This window comes from Oncorhynchus kisutch, linkage group LG12, assembly GCF_002021735.2.
Source record: "Oncorhynchus kisutch isolate 150728-3 linkage group LG12, Okis_V2, whole genome shotgun sequence".
Classification (NCBI taxonomy): domain Eukaryota; kingdom Metazoa; phylum Chordata; class Actinopteri; order Salmoniformes; family Salmonidae; genus Oncorhynchus; species Oncorhynchus kisutch.
In genome coordinates, this window is record NC_034185.2 from 30,544,010 (window position 1) to 30,566,418 (window position 22,409).

The 22,409-nt window shown below is 43.2% G+C and overlaps 2 protein-coding genes across 2 annotated transcripts in view; one reads left to right on the forward strand and one right to left on the reverse strand.

Annotated features, from left to right (window-relative positions):
* Positions 1-1,082: 1,082 nt before the first annotated feature.
* tmem251 (transmembrane protein 251) lies at positions 1,083-19,392 on the reverse strand. Its single transcript, XM_020496725.2, has 2 exons — positions 19,167-19,392; positions 1,083-4,055 (listed from the first exon to the last, which is right to left on the reverse strand). Exon 2 carries the CDS (start codon positions 4,038-4,040, stop codon positions 3,594-3,596), a length of 447 nt encoding a protein of 148 aa, XP_020352314.1. The 5' UTR covers positions 4,041-4,055; positions 19,167-19,392; the 3' UTR covers positions 1,083-3,593.
* Positions 19,393-21,550: 2,158 nt separating this feature from the next.
* Positions 21,551-22,409, forward strand: part of itpk1a (inositol-tetrakisphosphate 1-kinase a) — a 79,087-nt gene continuing 78,228 nt past the window's right edge. The window contains exon 1 of the mRNA XM_031837370.1: positions 21,551-21,777. Coding sequence (XP_031693230.1) covers positions 21,644-21,777 — 134 coding nt within the window. The 5' untranslated portion in view covers positions 21,551-21,643. The remainder of the gene's footprint in view (positions 21,778-22,409) is intronic.

Here is a 22,409-nt window from a genome sequence, read left to right on the forward strand (position 1 = left end):
AACATAAAGCCTGCAGCCTGTCATTTCAGGTGAAACAATGTTCTATTCCTCCACCTTGAGACACTACCTATGGGTAGGCGGCCTATGACATTTGAAGACGTTACGGCTATCAAATCAATCAGCTTTGTGTCATGCCTGCACAGTGTGTTATCAAGCTGCATAAATTGTGTCAACATAGATTTGATGTGAAATTCCTCTCAATCATTAAAACATGCATCTCTCATATAACTGGTATTTGATCACTAATATGTAACCATATCTTGTGCTACATAAAATAAAATATGGCTTGGTCAAATTATTTTACTGAACCTACCTCAGTCTGTGACAGGATTCATTTAACTGATGCAATCTAAAATGAGTCCAATATTAACATATGGACTACAACACTTGACAGTTTTTAAAATCACTCTATAGGCAATGTACTTTAAGCAGGTCCTATGGGTGGAAAGGGGAGGAGATAAATGTTTGTTTGTGTCATGTCTGTTGGTTTGTTTTCACTTCTGTCAACCACTCCCCAAAATGTAACTTGATCACAAAAGTAATTTTCTGTCATCTGTTGCAGATGAGGAGGAGGAAGATGAAGACACAAAAGCCCCTATTATGCAGCCTCCTGCAAAGCGGTCCAAGACCTTGAGGGCCTGACAAGGGCTCTGTCCCAAATGGCACCCTTTTTCTTATAGTTCACTCCTTTTGATCAGGGCCCAAATAGTGCACTAGGTAGGGAATAGGTTGCCATTTGGGACTTAAAAGACTACTGTAGGAAGAAGGGAGTCTGGTGGTCCTGGCGTACAAGACTGGAAGACACTGTTTTGGGGGCAGATATGCCAGCCCTTATTATTCAATCCACTGGGTGGCTATTATTAATTCATTCCCACTCATGTATGGTATTGCTCCTGCCTTGGCAATCATTGCAGTTATGATCTACATCTTTCTCTTGATACAATTGAAATGTTTGTTTTGAACATTTGTATAAATGTCAATCATTTAAGTGGAATGTATTTCAGACATCTTGTTAATGGATAATAGAATTGCACTGTCCCCGCAGCATTTGCTTGCTTTGAGAAATGACATGAACGGTCTGCAGACATTTTCCCATAACGTTTAATTTTCTTACAATCCAGACCTTATTTTAATCACAGTGCATTTAGATTTGAAAGGCAATAAAAATCAGAAGCACCAACGTGAATAGCCACTCATTCTTTTAGACAGACCAAACAAGCCCATATTTTTTTTTTTCCTAATACGACTATTCCTTTCCCATTAACTTTTTTTTAATAAACAGAAAAAACCTAGAGGAACCATGACAGGCAGTGTCTCTACGTCCAAACTATCATTTGGGACTTGTGTAGGTTGAATCAAGGGTGGACAACTCTGGTTGAGTAGGGAAGCTTCTACAATGTATGATTCGACCTTTGACACTTACTGATCAAATCAGGTTATTGGCTAGCTTGAGGTTTCAGTTACTGTAGTCAGTTGAATCTTAAAACCAATAGTACTTTCGGTAGGAACAAATGGATGAAAATGAGCATTCTTATGAGTTCAGGTAGTAACTCCATCTGTAAATCCTTCTTCCATCTTATGCCTACTGAACGTGACCCTTTGTAGACACTGCAACTTCTGACGACCCAAGTTGTGCAACATAGTAAAAAAATAGAGGAATGAAGTTGAAACGGTGTTCAGTGAAAATGTAATGTGAGCCACTAAACACCCAGTCCAAAACCCAAGTAAATTGTCCTCTATAACAGCCCCCCCAGTGCACATTTTTGCCCTAGCACTACACCGATGATTGAATTCACCAACTCATCAAGCTTTGAATCAGCTGTGTAGAGCAAGGGCAAAAAACAGAAACAAACACCCCAGAACAAAGTTTGGGAAACCCTGCTTTATAGTAGGGGTGTCAAACTCATTACATAGAGGGCCTAGTCTGTTGGTTTTTGCTTTCAATTTAGCCCTAGACAACCAGGGGAGGGGAGTTTCTTACTAATCAAGGACAAGGGAAGAGCACAAACCCACATACACTTGGGCCTCTGTGCAATGAGTGACATGCTGTATAGTCAAGGACAAAATCAGGGTTGTGCTCATTAAGAAACAAACAGAACTGATAAGCATGGAATGATTACCTGGACAAATGTATTTTCTGTTAAAGAGTTTGTGTGCCTTACTGAACACAACCCAGCCAAATTCCCTTTAGGTCATGCCACTTCCCTGTGTTGGGAGGAAGGTCAAATAAACCTTTTGCACATTCATTACTGTGCTAATGTAGATGGAAAATTAAATCAAAACTTAATCAGAATAGTACCATCTCGAATCAATTGGAAACATTTACAAATATGGAGGTTGACCTCCACCATAAACACAAAGAGTAGCCAAAGATGATTTCAAAACAACGTTCAAATTAAATGAGTATTTTGCAGAAATGCTTAAGGACACTACCTGCCATATAAATTAATGTGGCACAGAGAGCCAAGACATATTTAAGATCATATAGGAAAGCCATATTTGTCCCATTGATCATTTCAAGATAGGAAATGATCTTTGTTGGCAGTGAACATTTTCCTCGTAACTTACATGTGAAGGATTCCACAACTCATTGAACATACAACACATTTCCACATACATGTCTTACAAAAAAGGGACCAAGGATCCTCATAAAAAAGGCCAAAACATTGACAATGTCATGTTTTTGTCACTTTATGGCACACAAGGACAAACGATGGCTGTAGTAGAAGATCTGTATTTTTCAAAAGCATGGTCTGTGTGCTTTTTGTGGACTTTCTTTGACTTTACTTGGAGGGTGGGGGGGGGGTCCTAAAAAGGCACAAGATATTTATCTTAGACAAATACTGGATAGATTGACCAATTGACAAATCCCCGAAACACTTCCTAAATATTGCAAGTAATAACATGCTTTTTTTGTCATTCTATGTAGAAGGAAATTACTGAGCCAACACAGCAGTAAATAACACTACAAAATACATTCAGACCAATAACAAAACAACACTGCAGTACTTATCTAAGAATCACTACTGATCCACGAAGACAGTTTTTTAAAATGGCATCACATTCCTAAAACTGTCTGTACAAATTAGTTGACACGTCATATTTCACCGTACTTGAGTCAATGGGGTGGTAATAGTTTTGGGATGATGATTGAACCAAAATGCCTCTCAAACTTTCCTCAGAATTATTTGCTCAAAAAAGTGGGACCTTGCAGTGAACGGATAAACCCTCAATGATTGGTGTCTGTATCATAGTCAGGTACTGTGGTGAGACCCTGGAGCACGTGGCACCCTTTGGTCCAGCCTTTGTTGAATGTAAGAAATCACAAATACAAAGGGTTGTGAAACGCGTACCATTGTTCATCTCAAGAACAGCACACATACACATCAACAAAACCACCACGAAACCCCCAAGTGAATTGCCTAGTGATACCTGGCAGGCTTAACACTTCACACAGTGCACTAGGTGAGTGTTAAGTATCCTGTAGTTCAGGTATGAGAGTAGTAGGCCACCGCCAAGATTGTGTGCAGCATGCACTAAGGCTGCTCACCCCGCCTCTCATATTATCCACCATCTCAAATCGGTTGGACACTTTAGGTGTCAATCAGCTGCAGCCGGCTGATCTGATTGGACGCCTTGGCAAAGGTCTGGTGGCGGTTGCAGAGTACCGCCAGGCATATGGGCAGGATGCAGTAGCCCACCGTCTTGGGGTCAGCGCGCGTGCACGAGTAGAGGAAGAGGAACACCTGAAGGTAGGGCACGAGGAAGATGGTGACCCACACCCAGAAGGGCAAGAGGAGCAGGCGAGTTTTGAGACTCTGGGTCCAGGTGGGCAGTGAGGATGGGGGCCCAGAGGATGCGGCGGGAGGCGTGTTGTCCCCTGGCAGAGGTCGCTGTTCCTGAGCCACCCGCTCCACGTGCTCCAGGGTGAGACGGTTGTATGTCTGGTCGATCTCAAAGACATAGTAGACGACAGCCACGCTAGCCAGAAGGTACAGCCCCACGCCGATCCATCCCATCCGCTGACGGAAGTTCATCATTCTCCATACTCCTCCCTGGAACAGAAAAGGTCCTTAGTTTCGTAGTACTACTCAATAGCTTGCATTATGCATACCCATTTTCTTACCCAGTTGGCCACCCCTGGGTAAAAAAAACAACAACATTTGGGCTACATTCAGTACGATGTTTTACTGTAACAGTCAATTACACAAAAACAGTGCTGTTCTGAACGACCAGTTCAAAAATTGGTGGGGTTGTGGGTTGGGGTCCGCTGCCCTTTAAATATGTCACGCATTGTTTCAAGCCACACCCCGCCACCAAACAGTAAATGTACCTCAAAGTCTGGGGCATATTCAATACTTCGATTCTGTTGCAAAACATTTCTTAAAACGGAACAAAACAGGGAGGTACCTACCTGAATTAGTCCAATAATGATTACATACTTGATGAAGAACGTTGAATGTTTAGGGGAAATGTGACGTTCAGTACACCATTATGCAACGTAGTAAACATTCAAATCAAAACTGAATGCACACCAGGAGAACCGCCTAGGCCACCCGGTCTCAGAGTAGATGTAACATAGTAAATGTAAATCAGGGATACTCAAATTAGGTCTCAGAGTAGATGTAACATAGTAAATGTAAATCAGGGATACTCAAATTAGTATATGTTACGTTACATTTGGCAGCGTTTTCCACTAGCGCAGGCTGTCGCCTATACAGCCGGTTACAAATTTTCAGCTGGGTACTTTTTCCACTTAAATTAACTAGTCAATTTTTTTTACAACACAGAAGTCATAAAAAAAAGTCAGCCGAGCCCTCTCCCGTTAGAATGAACAACATGCATCTTCTAGAGATCTATTGATAGGACAGGCGCCTGTCCGTCACAAAGTGAGCGATGGCAGGTTTGACAGTCTGCTGTCTGTCCCGCCTCCCAGTACCTGTGTGTGTGTGTGTGTTGTGTACATTGTAGCCAGTCAATCTGTACACGGAGGGAGAGCGCATGATGCTTCTTCATCGTCAATGTCAGTCAATTTGACCGTCCCATATAATGTGGTAACGATGAGTCAAAATCCACTTAGCCTACTGTTTTCTGGCACATTCATTTATTTTATTTGGCGTGTTTCATATGAAGCCACGCAGGGCTGGAGCATAGTATTACTGTAAATTGATTGATTGATTGATGAACAGTAAGCTTGACTAATTTATAAATGGTGTTGAACTGACTGAATAAAGTCGATCTCATATCCTTCATAAATCATACAATGTAGTTATAGGCCCATGGTATCACATCGGGACAACTAAAGATCTTGTTTGTATTTTCGATATGAAATCCATCAGGACTTGCCAGACAGTGACGTAAAAGTGATTGACTCGTCAGTAGCCTACCGTATTGCATTCGTAAGAGAGACGCTCATTTGACTCCCTAACTTGCGTACCGGTAAGTTTTTGCAGAGATGCAAACTGGTGAGGACCCAAAAAGGTGACACTTTTTGTTACACTGAAATATACAAAAAAAAAATCCTTGCTAGGGGGAAATGCAGGTTTGAACTAATTAAACAACAAAGAATATGATCCACATGATCAGTTTCTGTGTGTAAAATAAAAAGTGGTTCATGTGAACCTAACTCACAGCAAAAAAACATAAGAAAGCAATCCAGTGTTTGTTGCCTAGACTTTACTACAAATGACAAGTCTTAAGAAAAAAACAATACCCTAATATTGCAGTTAGCCATGACAGCCTTTATAATAGAATGCTTGTGACCACACCCACATCACCTTCTCACCCGTCTCCGTGGTCAGGCTTCTCACCTAATGTCACCGTTCAGGGGACACGCTGCTGTACCTGCCAAGCTGCCTCTCCGCTGTCTTTCTAGAGTACGCGCTGATGCTGTAACTAGCAAGTTGGTTGTCTCTTCTCTCTTCAGTCATATGTTGCATTCTGTTGTTATGTGATTGATTGGCTGAGCCTTGGATACAGCCAGTACTGCTCCAAACAGTACTGCTCGTTCGCTTACAGCCAGTATTGATCCACATTTTAAAATAAAGAAAAACCCTTGAATGTGTTGGTGTCCAAACTTTTGACTGGTAATGTACACACACACAGTGTACAAAACATTAGGAACACCTGCGCTTTCTATGACATACAGACTGACCAGGTGAAAGTTATGATCCCTTATTGATCTCACTTGTTAAATCCACTTCAAAATCAGTGTAGACGAAAGGGAGGAGACAGGTTAAAGAAGGATTTTTAAACCTTGAGACAACAGACATGGATTGTGTATGTGTGCCATTCAGAGGGTGAATGGGCAAGAGAAAATATTTAAAAGTGCCTTTGAACGGGGTTATGGTAGTAGGTGCCAGGCACATCGGTTTGAGTGTGGCAAGAACTGTAATGCTGCTGGGTTTTTCAAGATGAACAGTTCCTTGTGTGTTTCAAGAATGGTCCACCGCCCAAAGGACATCCAGCCAACTTGACAAAACCGTGAAAAGCATTGGAGTCAACATGAGCCAGCACCCCTATGGAATGCTTGACACCTTGTAGAGTCCATGCACTGACGTATTGAGGATGTTTTGATTGCAACAGGGTGTGCAAGTCAACTTAGGAAGGCGCCCTAATGTTTTGTACACACACACCAGTTTACATACACCACCCCATTCATGAAACTGGATCGCTCTTACAGACAGTGAGTTACGTGGCCATGGCTTGCTATAAAGCAGGCAGAAAGACATCCAGTTACTGTTTATTTGAATGTTAGAATGGGCAAAACGAGTGACCTAAGCAACTTTGAGCGTGGTGTGAAGGAAATTTAATTAAATGAAGAAAGTCTTGAAAATGTCAATCTTATCCTTGGTGTCGTAAACCATCCTTGATTCCTACCTGTCCCCGGTAAAGATATGAGGGGGCGTCATGACCGTCTCCTTAGGACCATCTGGCAGAACGCCCAGAATATGTTCTTTAAGTTAAGATAGGAGACAGTCCTAGACACATACTGGAACCAACCCTATGAACTATGCCTATGTAACATGTCTGTAACCAGTATATAAGAGAACTAACAGGACTGCCTCGTTAGAGCTCCTCTTCGACATGTGTACATGGTGCATTGAGTTGGTTGGAACCTCTCCAAAGTACTGAGAATAAAGAATGATTAATTTATGATTGACTTCGAGTGTCCCTGGTGTAGAATTTCCAAGACAAATTGGCGTCACAAATAGAATTATTGAATCTACCTGCGGAGCTTTCCAGTGGGGGTCTGCGAGGAAAACTGGTGGCGCATTTTATGATGCGTGAGGGAAATTCCCATGTGACCAAAAAGACGACGAGACCCGCCTAGACCAGACCCTTACTGTGAGCTGTCCAGAAGGAGACACACCATCCACGAACAATTGAGGGAAGGCAACTGATTTCAGTAAGTCAATTGAAATCAAATCTGTATAATTTCTTTTTAAAGGATTAAAGGAAGAAAATCAAGACGAGTAACACATAAAAAAGGTACCGATAATCTTATAGCGAGAAGACCATTCACTAGTTTTAAGAGAAGACTAGAGCGAGGGCAAGGCTACCATGGAAAGCCCCGCTGATAGCTGTCTATAGGCATTTAGAAGAAATGTTGATGTGGTCTGCAACCACAAAAAATAACAAGGTATTTTGAGTATGTGGTGTTATTTATATGTAAAGTAAGTAACGGCAGGAGCACCGTTGACGATACATATTGTGCATAGCAAGTAATGACAGAGAGAATCATAGACGATGCACGTGGGTAATGAGATTACCGAGTGTGTTTGGAAATAGTACGAAGTGAATGTGGATGTGAAAGTTGTGTGATTGTGAGATATGGAATAATAAGCTGAAAGAAATGTTAACAAAACCGATTGAAATTTGGATAACAAACGTTTGAAATTATTACTATTAGGAATTAGGATAATAAGATAAGAGGATTGAAATTGAGCTACTAAGTATTGAGTGAATGAGAGCTGTCAGGGGACTAGCTAACATGTGAAAGAGGTGAATGAATAGCACAACCAGCTCCGTGTGAGCTGATTAGTAATGTATTCTAGGGGCCTGTCCAAAACCGCTGTTGGATCTACAGGTAGAGGATAACATGTCTCAGATATCTCAGAGGACAACATGTTGTCTCGTTAGATAAATGTTATACTCTTACAATGAGACATGTTAACGAGGATAACATGACTTTAGATTATATGAGGATAACATGTCTCATTAGTGGAGTTTCATGTGTAAAGTTATTATATATGGAGATAAGGTGTATGTAAACTTCGACCTTAGCAAAATACATTTAAACTCAGTTTCACACAATTCCTGACATTTTATCCCAGTAAAATTCCCTGTCTTAGGTCAGTTAGGATCACCACTTTATTTTAAGAATGTGAAATGTCAGAATAATAGGAGAGAATTTCTTTCATCACATTCCCAGTGGGTCAGACATTTACATGCAACCAAATACTAATTGAGTGTATTGCCTTTAAATTGTCTAACTTGGGTCAAACATTTCTGGTAGGTTTCTGCAAGCTTCCCACAATAAGTTGGGTGAAGTTTGGCCCATTCCTCCTAACAGAGTTGGTGTAACTGAGTCAGGTTTGTAGGCCTCCTTGCTCGCACATGCTTTTTCAGTTCTGCCCACAAATTTTCTATAGGATTGAGGTCAGGGCTTTGTCATGGCCACTCCAATACCTTGACTTTGTTGCCTTAAACCAACTGTGGAAGTACGTTTGGGGTCATTGTCCTATTTGCGACCAAGCTTTAACTTCCTGACAATTTTCCTTGCTCATGATGCCATCTAGTTTGTGAAAGGCACCAGTCCCTCCTGCAGCAAAGCACCCCCCACAACATGATGCTGCCACCCCCATGCTTCACGGTTGGGATGATGTTCTTCGGCTTGCAAGCCTCCTCCTTTTCCTTCCAAACATAACAAATTGTCATTATGGCCGAACAGTTCTATTTATGTTTCATCAGACCAGAGAACATTTCTCCAAAAAGTATGATCTTTGTCCCCATGTGCAGTTGCAAACCGTAGTCTGGCTTTTTTATGCCTGTTTTGGAGCAGTGGCTTTTCTTGCTGAGGGGCCTTTCAGGTGATGTTGATATAGGACTTGTTTTACTTTGGATATAGATACTTTGTACCCGTTTCCTCCAGCATCTTCACAAGGTCATTTACTGTTGTTCTGGGATTGATTTGCACTTTTCACAACAAAGTACGTTCATCTCTAGGAGACAGAACGAGTCTTCTTCCTGAGCGGTATGACGGCTGCGTGGTCCCATGGTGTTTATACTTGTTTGTACAGATGAACGTGGTACCTTCAGGCATTTAGAAATTGCCCCCAAGGATGAACCAGACTTGTGGAGGTCTACAATTTTTTTCTGAGGTCTTGGCTGATTTCTTTTGATTTTCCCATGATGTCAAGCAAAGAGGCACTGAGTTTGAAGGTAGGCCTTGAAATACATCCACAGGTACACCTCCAATTGACTCAAATTATGTCAATTAGCCTATCAGAAGCTTCTAAAGCCATCACATCATGTTCTGTAATTTTCTAAGCTTTCTGGGATAGGGGGCAGCATTTCCACTTTTGGATGAATAGCGTGCCCAGAGTGAACTGCCTCCTACTCTGTCCCAGATGCTAATATATGCATATTATTATTAGTATTGGTTAGAAAACACTCAGAAGTTTGTAAAACTGTTTGAATGATGTCTGTGAGTATAACAGAACTCATATGGCAGGCAAAAACCTGAGAAGAAATCCAAACAGGAAGTGAAGATATGAATGAGGATGCACTTCCTAGGGCTTCCACTAGATGTCAACAGTCTTTAGAAACTGGTTTGAAGATTCTACTATAAAGGAGGGGCTCATAATAGCTCTTTGAGTGAGTGGTCTGGCAGAGAGGCTCGGTCTCATGACGCGCGCTCCCGACAGAGTTTGCTCTTGTTCCAATGCTTTTCTTCATACAATGAAATTCTCCGGTTGGAACCTTATTGATGATTTATATTAAAAACATCCTAAAGCTTGATTTGCATACATCATTTGACTTGTTTCTATGGACTGTAACGGACATTTTTGAGTTTTTTGTCTGGAGGAAGTGCTCGCGCCTCATGAAGATGGATTACTGGGCTGATCACGCTAACAACAAGTGGCTAAATGATGAGCTTTATGGAACAAATCAGTCATTTATTGTCGAACTGGATTCATGGGAGTGCCTTCTGATGAAGATCAAAGTAAATATTTAGTGTTTTTTCTTGCTTCTGTTGATGCCAAAATGGCGGATATTCCTCTGGCTGTTATGGGTTCTGAGCGCCGTTCTCAGATGATGCTTTTTCCGTAAAGTTTTTTTGAAATCTGACACAGCGGTTACATAGAGGATAAGTCTATCTTTAATTCTGTGAATAACACTTGCATCTTTTATCACTGTTTATTATGAGTATATCTGCAAAATCACCAGATGTTTTGGAATCAAAACATTACTGCACGTAACGCGCCAATGTAAACTGAGATTTTTGGATAGAAATATGCACATTATCGAACAAAAGATACATGTATTGTGTAACATGAAGTCCTATGAGTGTCACCTGATGAAGATCAAAGGTTAGTGATTCATTTTAACTATATCTCTGCTTTTTGTGATGCCTATCTTTGGCTGGAAAATGGCTGTGTGTGTTTTTGTGACTTGACTCTGACCTAACAATCATATGTTGTGCTTTCGCTGTAAAGCATTTATTTTTATTTTTATCAGACACGATGGGTAGATTAGCAAGATGTTTAGCTTTCATTTGCTGTATTAGACTTGTTAATGTGTGAAAGTTACATATTTCAAAAAAATATTTTGAATTTTTGCATGCTGCCTATTCAGTGGAATGTTGTCAAGGGGTTCCTGCCCTAAAGGTTAAAGGCACAGTCAATTTAGTGTATGTGAAATAATCTGTCTGTAAACAATTGTTGGAAAAATTACTTGCGTCATGCACAGAGTAGATGTCCTAACCGACTTGCCAAAACTATAGCTTGTTAACAAGAAATTTGTGGAGTGGTTGAAAAACGAGTTTTAATGACTCCAACCTAAGTATGTAAACTTCCGACTTCAACTGTATGTACAAACTGTCCCTAATTTCCCCAGTGTCGCTCACAGCTTTTTTTTAGTTCAGTGTGTACTGGCGGCTATTTATTTTTCCTCAGGAAGGTTCTCTCTAATCCAAACAACAGATGACGTAAACACGAGAGCAGTGGACCAGGCCTTGAAGAGTGAGCAGCCTCTAATTTAATATCAGTCCCAATGCTCAATCCCTCTGGCTGTGTTTGAATACTCATACTACCCACACTAAACCTACTATCTGTGATGTGAATTGAGTATATAGTATGCTTATTAGTCATAGCATGGATATAAACTCAGCAAAAAAAGAAACAGCCCTTTTTCAGGACCCTGTCTTTCAAAGATAATTAGTAAAAATCCAAATAACTTTACAGATCATTGTAAGGGTTTAAACACTGTTTCCCCATGCTTGTTCAATGAACTCTGTTCAATGATCAGTTCCTAGTTCAGGTAAGGGAGGAAGATTACGTGGTGTCGTATTTGTGCACCTTCGAGAGAACGGCCCAGAGGGAAGGATGGCCCCAGCCCAAGTGGGCCAGCCTGTTGGCACCCTACCTCTCTGGGAAGGCCTACTTCGCTTTGAACACTGACCAGGCCGCGAATTATGAGGGACTCAAACGGGAGATACTGAGCCGTTATGGGTTCAATCTCGCATTCCATGCACAACTGCGCCTTTGACCCCACCCTTTCCCCCCGTGCTCAGATGAGCGACCTGGTGCGCCTGACCAAGGGCTGGCTACTGACGGAAGTACCATCCCTCCCGATGCTCGACAAGATCGCCCTGGATAAATACCTTCGGGCCCTGCCATACGGGATGAAGAAGGTGAGCATGCTGAAACCCCAGAGCCTAGAGGAATTGCTGACCGCGGTGGAAATTCACCAGAACACCCAGGACCTGCTGAGAGGGGCCAGAGCGGAGAGACTTGGCGAGGGGGATGAACAACACAGAGAGAGGCGAGGGGCTGAAGGGGGCCCGGATGGAACCAGCCAAGGCTGTGAAGCGGGAGGGTGGCCCAAACCGACGACGTCAGCGGCTGTTGGACCCAGATCAGAGACGCTGCTATGAGTACTGTGAGCCAGGGCACCTCGTGTGGAGCTGTCCCGGCCGGGAGGAGGCCATGCCCTCTGCATCCCCCAGCTCTGGGGTAACCCGGATGGCGAGTTACGTCACCTCCTTTTGGGTGCACACCGAGACGGCTCCTCCGATGGTTCTTGTACGAACCAGTGCTCTGCTGGACTCCAGCAGCATGGTGACCCTGGCCCACCCGCAGTGGCTCACACGAGAGGGGGAGGAGGAACCAGGGGATGAGGAGGTGACAGTGTCCTGTGTACACAGGGACACGAAGAGGTACCCAACGGTGCCTGAGGATAACCACCCCAAGGGGGGAGTGCCAGATGCGCGTGGGAGCTGTTCCTAACCTATCTACAAATCTGTCGTTCTGCCCCTGAACAGGAAGTTAACCCACTGTTCCTAGGCCGTCATTGAAAATAAGAATTTGTTCTTAACTGACTTGCCTAGTAAAATAAAGGTAAAATAAATAAAATAAATCTGTGTCCATTCTCCTCGGTCGAGACTGCCCTCTCTTCCAGGCCCTGTGGAGACGAGCACGGGAGGTAGGAAGAAAAGGCAAAAGGACGGTGGCCTGTGCAACCCAACCCCATCACGAGAGGTGTCCACTGGGCCCGAGGTGGACCCGGAGGAGGGAGATGACCCCACTCCGGCATGCGAGCCCCTCCCTGTGCGAGGAAGACCTCAGGCTCCCATTTATGGAGGTGGAGGCCCTAGACGGACCTCCCGACACTGGAAACCTCACGGGTCAGTTCGGGATGGCCCAGATAGAAGACCCCATTCTCCAGAAGGGCCAGGTGATTGCGGTGGATGGCATACTGTTAATTGGGGTAAGTGATTGGCACTACCCCCACTTCGCAAACAAGCATAATTTATTGTATCAGGTAGTAAAGCATAATGGGGAGACAAAATACTTGTTACTCATACCCAGCCAGTATGTTAGGACTGTGTTGCAGCTTGCCCACACCCACCTACTTGGGGCACACCTGGGGATGGAGAAAACCAGGGAGCGGATTGGGAACCGGTTCCACTGGCCCGGAGTGAAGTGCCCCGTGGAGGACTACTGCAGTAGTTGCCCGGAGTGCCAGATCACAGCTCCGAGGGTGCATTATCGAAACCCTTTGGTTCCCTTGCACATTATAGGAGTGCCATTCGAGCAGGTGGCAATGGATCTGGTGGGTCCGTTGGTAAAGACCGCGAGGGGACACCAATAAATCCTGGTCATCGTGGATTACGCCACCCGATATCCTGAGGCAATCCCGCTACCCATGGTGGCAGCGAAAGGTATCACACGGGAGCTCTTCCATTTATTTAGCCGGGTGGGTATTCCACTGGAAATCTTGACGGACCAGGGCACTGTGTTCATGTCTCGCATGATGAAAGATGTCTGCAATCTGTTACGAATAAAACAGGTGAGGACCAGTGTGTACCATCCACAAATGGACGAGCTGGTGGAAGAAGGTCATCAAGAGAGACGGGAGGAACTGGGACCAGCTGCTGCCCCACCTGATGTTCAGAGCACGAAGTACCCCCAAGCATCCACGGGGTTCTCCCCCTTTGAGCTCCTGTATGGCCGTCAGCCCCGCGAGCTGCTGGACCTAGCCAAGGAGGTCTGGGAAGAGCAGCCAACCCCCCTTTGCAGCGTAGTAGAACATGTGGAGAAGATGAGGGAGAGGATGATGGCGATTTGGCCAGTGGTGGGAGAGCACATGGCCCAGGCGCAACGTGCCTAGGAGCGTGTCTACAACCGGGGGGGGCCAACCACGAGAGTTCCAACCAGTTGAGAAGGTCTTGGTGCTGATCCCTACAATGGAGAGTAAATTCCTGGCTACGTGGCATGGGCCCTACAACATTGTTGAGCGGGTAGGTGAGGTCAGCTATAAGGTCCGCCAACCGGGACAGATAAAACCCCTCAAGCTTTACCATGTGAATTTACTAAAGAAATGGCCGTGGACCTGGCCACGGCAGGGACCCCAACAAGTGCAAGCTGGGCTACACCGAGGTGGAGTACCTGGGCTATCAGATCGGGAAGGGAAATGTGAAACCCCAAGAATAAATAAATTGCTGCCATTAGGGGATGGCCAGTCCCCCGAACCAAGAGGCAGGTGAAGTCATTCCTGGGGTTAGCAGGGTACTACAGTAGATCTGTACCTAACTTTGCCGCAATAACTTCTCCCCTCACAGACTTAACAAAGGCACGACTACCCCAGACGGTGCGATGGACGGAGGACAGAGGCGGCATTCCAGGCCCTGAAGGATGCGCTATGTTCGCACCCTGAACTCGTCACCCCGGACTTCAAAAAAAAATCCTGGTCCGGACAGACACGTCTGATACAGGGGTAGGGGCCGTTTTGTCCCAAGAGCAGGAAGGCGAGGAGCACCCCATCATGTATGTCAGCAGGAAACTCCTCCCGAGGGACAAGAAATAGTCTATTGTCGAGAAGGAGTGCCTCGCAACGTGGGAACTGGACACCCTCAGGTATTACCTCCTCGGCAGGAAGTTCACCCTGATCACTGACCATGCCCCACTTGTGTGGATGGCAAGAGGTATGGACACAAATGACCGTGTCACCCACTGGTTCCTGTCCTTACAGTGATTCTCTTTCTCTGTCATCCACAGGTCGGGGGCCCAGCATGGCAATGTGGAAGCCCAATCCTGGATGGATGCAAACCTAGCCCTTAGCCCTGACTGGGAGGGAGGGAGGCATGCTAAGGGGGGGGGGGGGGGGGGGGTGTATCCCAGGAGGTCTACCCAGGGGGATGGTAATAGAGGGGAGGTATGTGAAGCGACGTTGGCTCCCCCTGCTGGGAATACGGGAGCTGGGCCCCCCGACACGGACAGCTCTAAGCAGAGGTAATTAGAGGAAAGTGCCAACCAGCCGTGGAGGCCAAATAAAAAGAGCACAGTGGCACACCGCGAGAGAGAATGAGTAGAGACCGACACCAAGCAACAGTAGAGAAGAAGGACTGGGCAAAACCTAAGTGATTTTGTTTGTTATGTTTATTTTCTGTCTTAGTAAAGTTGTTTTTGCGGACTAAAGCCTCCATGTCAATTTCTGCACGCTCAACCCAAACCCCCATGGTTTACCACAGAACCATAAACAATTAATGAATATGCACCTGTGTAACGGTCATTAAGACACTAACAGCTTACAGACGGTAGGCAATTAAGGTCACAGTTATGAAAACGTAGGACACTAAAGAGGCCTTGCATGCTGCAAGGAGGCATGATTACTGCAGATGTGGCCAGGGCAATAATTGCAATGTCCGTACTGTGAGACACCAAAGTTGTGGCAAAATGGCTTAAAGACAACAAAGTCAAGGTATTGGCGTGGCCATCACAAAGCACGGACCTGAATCCTATAGAAAATTTGTAGGCAGAACTGAAAAAGCGTGTGTGAGCAAGGAGGCCTACAAACCTGACTCAGTTACACCAGCTCTGTCAGGAGGAATGGGCCAAAATTCACCCAACTTCTTGTGGTAAGCTTGTGGAAAGCTACCCAAAACGTTTGACCCAAGTTAAACAATGTAAAGGCAATGCTACCAAATACTAATTGAGTATGTAAACTTCTGACCCACAAGGAATGGGATGAAAGAAATTAAAGCTGAAATAATTCATTCTCTCTACTATTATTCTGACATTTCAGATTCTTAAAATAAAGTGGTGATCGATCTATTGTCAGAGTTTTGGTTGCACACGTGTAAATTATCTTGATTGGAAGAAATACTGAAAAACCCAATACACAAAAAGTTGTAAATATATTTAAATAATGTCTTAGGTACAGGAAAACAATCACTCACTTCTGACTTCCTGGTGAGGCCTGATCACCCTTACTAGGAAGACAGGAGATGTTTTTATGGGCTATGTAAAAACAAATAATCAAAGAAGAAGTTCATAATTTATTAACCTTAGGGTGCAGTATTTTCACTTTGGATGAATTGCGTGCCCATAGTGAACTGCATCCTACTCTGTCCTAGATTGCTAATATGTGCATATTATTATTACTATTGGAGAGAAAACACTCTTCATCAAGTGGGATGAACATGCAGGTTGCCTCTGCGACACTTGACATGGACACGGGTCCCTGCACCAACCATCCAAAGGTGCTCTCTAAAGCAACTAGCGTCTCCATCAGTCGCTCCACTCTGCCTGATACTATCTGCCAGTAGTATTCTGCTCCTATCAGGACAGAGAGTTCAGGATCATTGTCATCTCCTGGAAAGTCTGCGAGCTGCAGTCCCTTTCTATTGAGCTCATATTGAATCTGTTCACCAGGAACCTTCATCACAGCTGTGCACACTTGTGGGGTTTCAATTGCCTCTCTCTCTATTCTCTGCTGTTTGTCCCAGACATTCTCCAAGATGACTTTCACTGTGTTGCGTTGGGACGTTGCTGGGGCAGAGGAGCCAAACGTGTGAAGAGTGAGTGCCTCTTGTCTGATTACTGGTAGCTTCAAGCCCTTCACAAATTACCTCAACTAACCTGAACCCCCGCACATTGACTCCGTACCAGTACCCGCTGTATATCACGTCGTTATTGTAACTTTTTATTTGATATTTTTTCCTTCAGTTTAATTTAGTATATACTTTCTTAACTCTATTTCTTGAACTGCACTGTTGATTAAGGGCTTGTAAGTAAGCATTTTACTGTTGTATTCGGCACATTTGACAAATACAAATGTATTTGATTTGATCATGAGCTGGTCAGTATGTGTTGGCAATCCTTTCTAACAATACTTTTTTTTCAAGATATCATGTAGAACTGCGTAAGTGTTGCACACCACTTTCTGGAGGACCGAGTTTTTTTTAAATCAGTGTTATTAGAGTATGAAAGCTAAAGAGAAGGGAAAAATCTGCCGTTTGATTGCAAATATGCTGACAGAGACGAAAAGAGAACACACAGAAGGCTGTTGTATAAAACACCTGTCTCCGGATTACATCTTCAAACTAAGGACAACCATGGCATCCGTGACTGAGGGAGAAGCGTCCATCCACATATACGGTAAGATAGTCTTGCTAGCTACATTTTCAGATATTACACATTTCTAATTTTATCAGAAAGTTGTTTTCATTTCAAGTTAGGCTAATGTTAGCTGGCTGGGTCCCTAGCTAACATTGTGTATGATCTGTATAGTAATATTATTTGTATCTCAGAGACATTTGCATTGCTAGTTTATAGCCTAATTTTAGCTAGCTATGTTATGAGTTGGGATTATGGTTCATTGTTTAACTATCTAGATGTCTAAACAAAAGACTCCACTACTATGCAAGTAACCATTTCAATAGAATGTTCATGATGTCACTGCGACAACTGTCGATAGACGTAGCTGGTAAATCCACTCTGGCTATCTACTCTGATTTCAGAGCTCTCTCGTCTGAGTGTAGAATAACTGACAAATTTACGAATGCTCAACAGCCGTTGAACATGGCCAGTGTCAGTAAATGTTGGCAGAAAAACAATTAAATTGTTGCCAGCAGCAGTCACTAATACTGTGGATAACATAAAATCAGCTAAACCAACTCTGCTAGGGTGAGTAAAATGATCAGAGTGAGCTGTTCTCGCTTTTGTGTCTGGAAGTAGCTAGCAAGCTAGCCAACGTTAGCTTGGGTGCTTGGCTGCTACTGTTAGAACAGAACGCTCGGATCAACCCTACTCTTCGGCCAGAGGATCCAGTGTGCGCTCTGCCATGGATAAAGAGCCAAGTTAGCTAGCTAGTTGGCTGTCAAATCTTCATATGACAGATGCTTTTCCACTCTGTTTAGCCAGCTAACGTTAGCTATCTAGCCAGCAATGTGCAGACAATCCAATGTCAAGGTAGTGGACTAACTGACAAACACTGGGATAAAGCCAGCTAGCTAACGTTATGGGCTGGGCCGCTTCTTCAGGTAGCTCTCTACAGCACCAGGCTGAACGCTCCAGGAGCGAAACACTCTGTTCACGTTCTGACAATGTTCTGAGTGTACGAACACCCAGAGCACACTCTGGCACTCCAGATTAAATTTACAAACACACCTGTAGTATAAACTAGCCTTTAGTCTTGAAATCTTTGGTTGTTTAGTACATGGCCTCGCATGTGAATCCTTAAAAAGATAGGTTGGAAAGAGGTTGTGAACGATGCTGAGTAGGTGTACCAAAACATTCAAGGGCCATTTTCTCAAAACTTAGGTTACAAGTTGATTAACTTTCAAAGCAGAATTACTTTCCCATTGTTCCTCATACCGTTTTCTAGCTTGGAGTCGCTACTTTTATCCAATATAAAATACAACATTTCACATTTTGCTACAGAAGATCGAAGGTCAGAAGGTCAGTCACATATAGGATTCGTAGTTATTTGACTTTGTGCGATTGAAATATACATTTTATCCGCCAATGCTAAAACCTACCCGCATTTGGCAGGTGTTAATTTTAGGCCCTGTTCATCAATCATATTATCTCTCTAGTCTAGTCGAAACGTTGCTAATGCCACGACCAGGGAAACGCGCATCCGGCGTGAGATATGTCACGGAAAATGTACCTCAATGGCATTGCACTCCTAATTATCCCAACTGACAAATAGAGAAGATTAAAATACTGCTAGACTTTAATGACTGCTAGTTTTTTTGGCAGCATACTTGGCTAGCTAATGCTACAGCAGCCCATTTGATTCGACAAGCCTTCCGGTAACTACTCACGCCCAACGCTAGGCGTCGCATTTTCATAGAATCCAATGGGCTGCTATAGCATTAGCTAGCCTAGAATGCTGACGAAAACCTTGCTGTATTTGAATCTTCTGGATTTGTTAGTTCGGAAAATTAGGAGTACAATGTCATCTCCCATCCCTGGATTGAGGTTCATTATATCTCGCGCCGCGTTACGACTAGAGAGAGCATGTAATTAACATCTAGTCCGATTCTGGCTAACTAGCTAGGCAGTTAAGTTAACGTAAGCCTAGTTAGCTGAAATGGTAGACCACATGATTTGACAGATGGAAAGTGTGTAACATTAGCTAGCCATGAAGCTCACCTTTCTTTACATGACAAACAGTTTCGTTGACGAGGCAACTTGCTGTGATTTCATTTTAAATCCATGTTCATATTATTTCATAACCCCAGGCCATTTAATAAACCAACAACAACACCGATTGCCTTTCTTCCTTGTCATATGACTGACCAGGGATATTAGAAAATGAGATAATGCCGCGTTCATGACAACTGGGCACTCGGAAATCTCGGACTTCTGACTTCAGGTCGGAAAGTCTTGAAAGATTGTTTCCGACTTGATATTCCAAGTTGGGTGACCGTTCACAACGAATTTTCCTTGTCGGAACTCGTTTTTTTTTCGAGTTATATTGTACGCTTGGAAGTCGGTGGTTTCCGAGATTCCAGTTGTTTTGAACGTGGCATATATACCAACAGGAAATGAATTGAGAAATGTATAACGCTCCGCCCAGCCGAATGTCGACCAATCGCGTTTACGTTGTCAGTATGCGTCATAGGTCTAAACTAATCGTCGCGTAATCCCTTCTAAAAGTCGAGAAACCTGCATATTTTCCTCGAAAGTACAAATTAATTATCTAAAATCCTGGAAATTATGTTTTAATATTGAGCTTCTTGTTCGTTTAATTCGTGCTCATGTTGGGTTTTTGACTCCTTGAAGACGAGAGATCATTGTCCCGAGTTTTCCTAGAATGCACCGTACATTGACTAATGCCGGGTTCAAAACAACTGGGAACTTGCACATTTCTAACTTCAGTGCTTTCAAATCAACTGACACTCAGATTTAAAAAACGAGCTCCGAATGGAAATAATTGATTTGAACCGTCATCCAACTCGGAATTCCAATTGGTGAACTCGGGCCTCTTTCTAGATTTTCGACTTTCCGACCTGCAGATCACTGACGTCATGGTTTGACGTTGTATTATTCCGAATTCCTAGTACTTTTGAACGCGGCAAATGTACGGACAATGTGAAATCCATGTATATGGGGCCTAATTTATTTATTTAAATTGACTGATTTCTTTATATGAACGGTAACTCGGTAAAATCGTTGAACTTGTTTTTGTTATTTATAGTTACAGGCATGTATTTTTCGGTAACTGGTGACGACCCGATATTCGGGATACAACAGCGTAACAAAAGTTGAAATAAGATCTGTTGCTTGTGTAGGCTACTAGAATATAGAGTCTTTTTAAGGGCGCTATATACGTATTTAAGAAGGCACTGCATGCACTTGTGTTGCACATCCACATTCATACAGTGCAGCATGCCATGAAAATCATTCCAATATATAGTCTACCCGTTGTCTGTCAAAGCCTACCCCTAGATGTCGCTATGTGAGCAGTGCACCTTAGCCTAGTAGTCTACCGCTATTATCTTTCTACCGTTTTGTGTGGATATCATCCAACAATCATCAACGTTTATTTAGCTATTGTGCGCAATTTTGACTATGTTCACTTTAGCATATTTTCCCCATTTCACCCACCTCAATCTACGGATTGAGTGATTTGACAACTGAGCTGATTGTGTCACCCAATAGGTAACTTAATTGGTGCCTCCTCCCACTGATGTGACAGCACGTCATTAAAGTTTATTAAAAGCTTTTCACAATTCATCTGGGCTTGTTATTATAGGAATAGCGTCCAATGCATCATATTTTCTGAGCTGACCATTTGGGCATATCAGGTTCTCTTGCAATTATTTGACTGTTCATCTGAACCAACAATCAAGGAACCTGTTGCGGTGAGACCAGATAAAGGTACGTGGTGTCTAATTTTGTAGGCTAGCAAGTATCAACCTAAAATAGTCTATTTTTGTGTTATATTTCGGTGGTTTCTGGGCTACACAAAGGCTACAATTAATATGACTATAGCCTAACACTAATTTGAAGAGGTTCTATGCATTTTTACTATATTTCATAAAAGATACTGATCAAGTTACTTTGTACAAGTCCAATATCGGCCACTTCCAAAAACAATCGAGCGCTCTCGGTCTCCCCCTTTGCCTGTGATTCAAAGCAATGGAGTGAGCATTTTTCCTGTTCCTATGCGCACAACAGACGCTTGCAAGCTCGCGGAAGGTTTACAGCACTTGTAGGCCGACGATTTTCAGCCACAACAATTCACGGCTGGAGTCACATTTAGGCTACTTCATCCGATAAACATCAAGAAATGATTTAGATGAATTATAAATGACTCGTGTGTAAAGGCATTTCATTTCTCAACAAATGTTTCTGGCACAGAATATCGGCACTTTGTGCAAGAGAGCGACAATTGGAAGGGAGATCATGGTCAATTAGTTCCCTGCACTAAGGATTGTTGGTAACCAGATTTTCCTGAAATACAGCTGGAGTAGCCTATGGTGCATACCTGGAATACAGATCTTGTCTAGGGTGTTTAAAGGTCTCACAGTTTGCAAGAATGAAAGCATTTCAGGGGAGAATTAGCTATCGTTGGCACAACAACGGCAAGAAGAGCTGGCTTTTATGAATAACTATCTTTCATTATGTCATTGTCAGCAAGGGCACCAACGCATAATATTGAGATGCAGACTCTTCTGAAGGGCAGAAGAGTGGGCTACTGGCTCAGCGAGAAGAAGATCAAAAAGATGAATTTCCTGGTATTTGTGGACATGTGCAGGTAAGAACATTTAACAGGCTATTAGCCTACCAATACATAATGTAACCCGGAACGTATTCGTGAAGTTAAGCCAATAGTTTTCCGTCACTTTCACAATGGTTTCACGACTTTAACCGTGTGAAACCTGTTGCTGAAATGTAGGCTACAGGGCTTTGCACCTATTTATACCACATTCAATTACACACTGGTACGGGACTCAATGCTCGACTTGGACTGAAATAGGTGCCGGTTCTCATTTTGGGCGCCACAACTCGGCACTATTTTTAAGCCAATATTCCATAATGTGCAGGAACTCAAGCATTAGAAAATGTGTGGTGTGTTCCTGCCCAAATCAATTCATGTGCTCGCTGAACGCAAATATCGAGAAATATCACACTTATTTCGGTTAATGTTGACAATTCCTTGGAATCTTCAATAGGCTATAGTGCTGCCTTCTAGAATGATAGTTTAGTCGTTTTCTCTAGTCAGACATGCATAATAATATCAATGTGATTAGATTAGTCAGTGTTTTTCATCCAGATGTTTCCACTTCGACCCATCGCCAGGGTGCTGCAGCAACCCCTAAAAAAATCAGAATAAAAACAAATAAAAATATACTTTTACCAAAAACTTCAAGAAATTGCAGGGTGTGG

What these genes read in the sequence shown, in the direction of transcription:
- tmem251 (XM_020496725.2), bottom strand. Translation starts at nt 4,040, where the DNA reads ATGATGAACTTCCGTCAGCGGATGGGATGGATCGGCGTGGGGCTGTAC.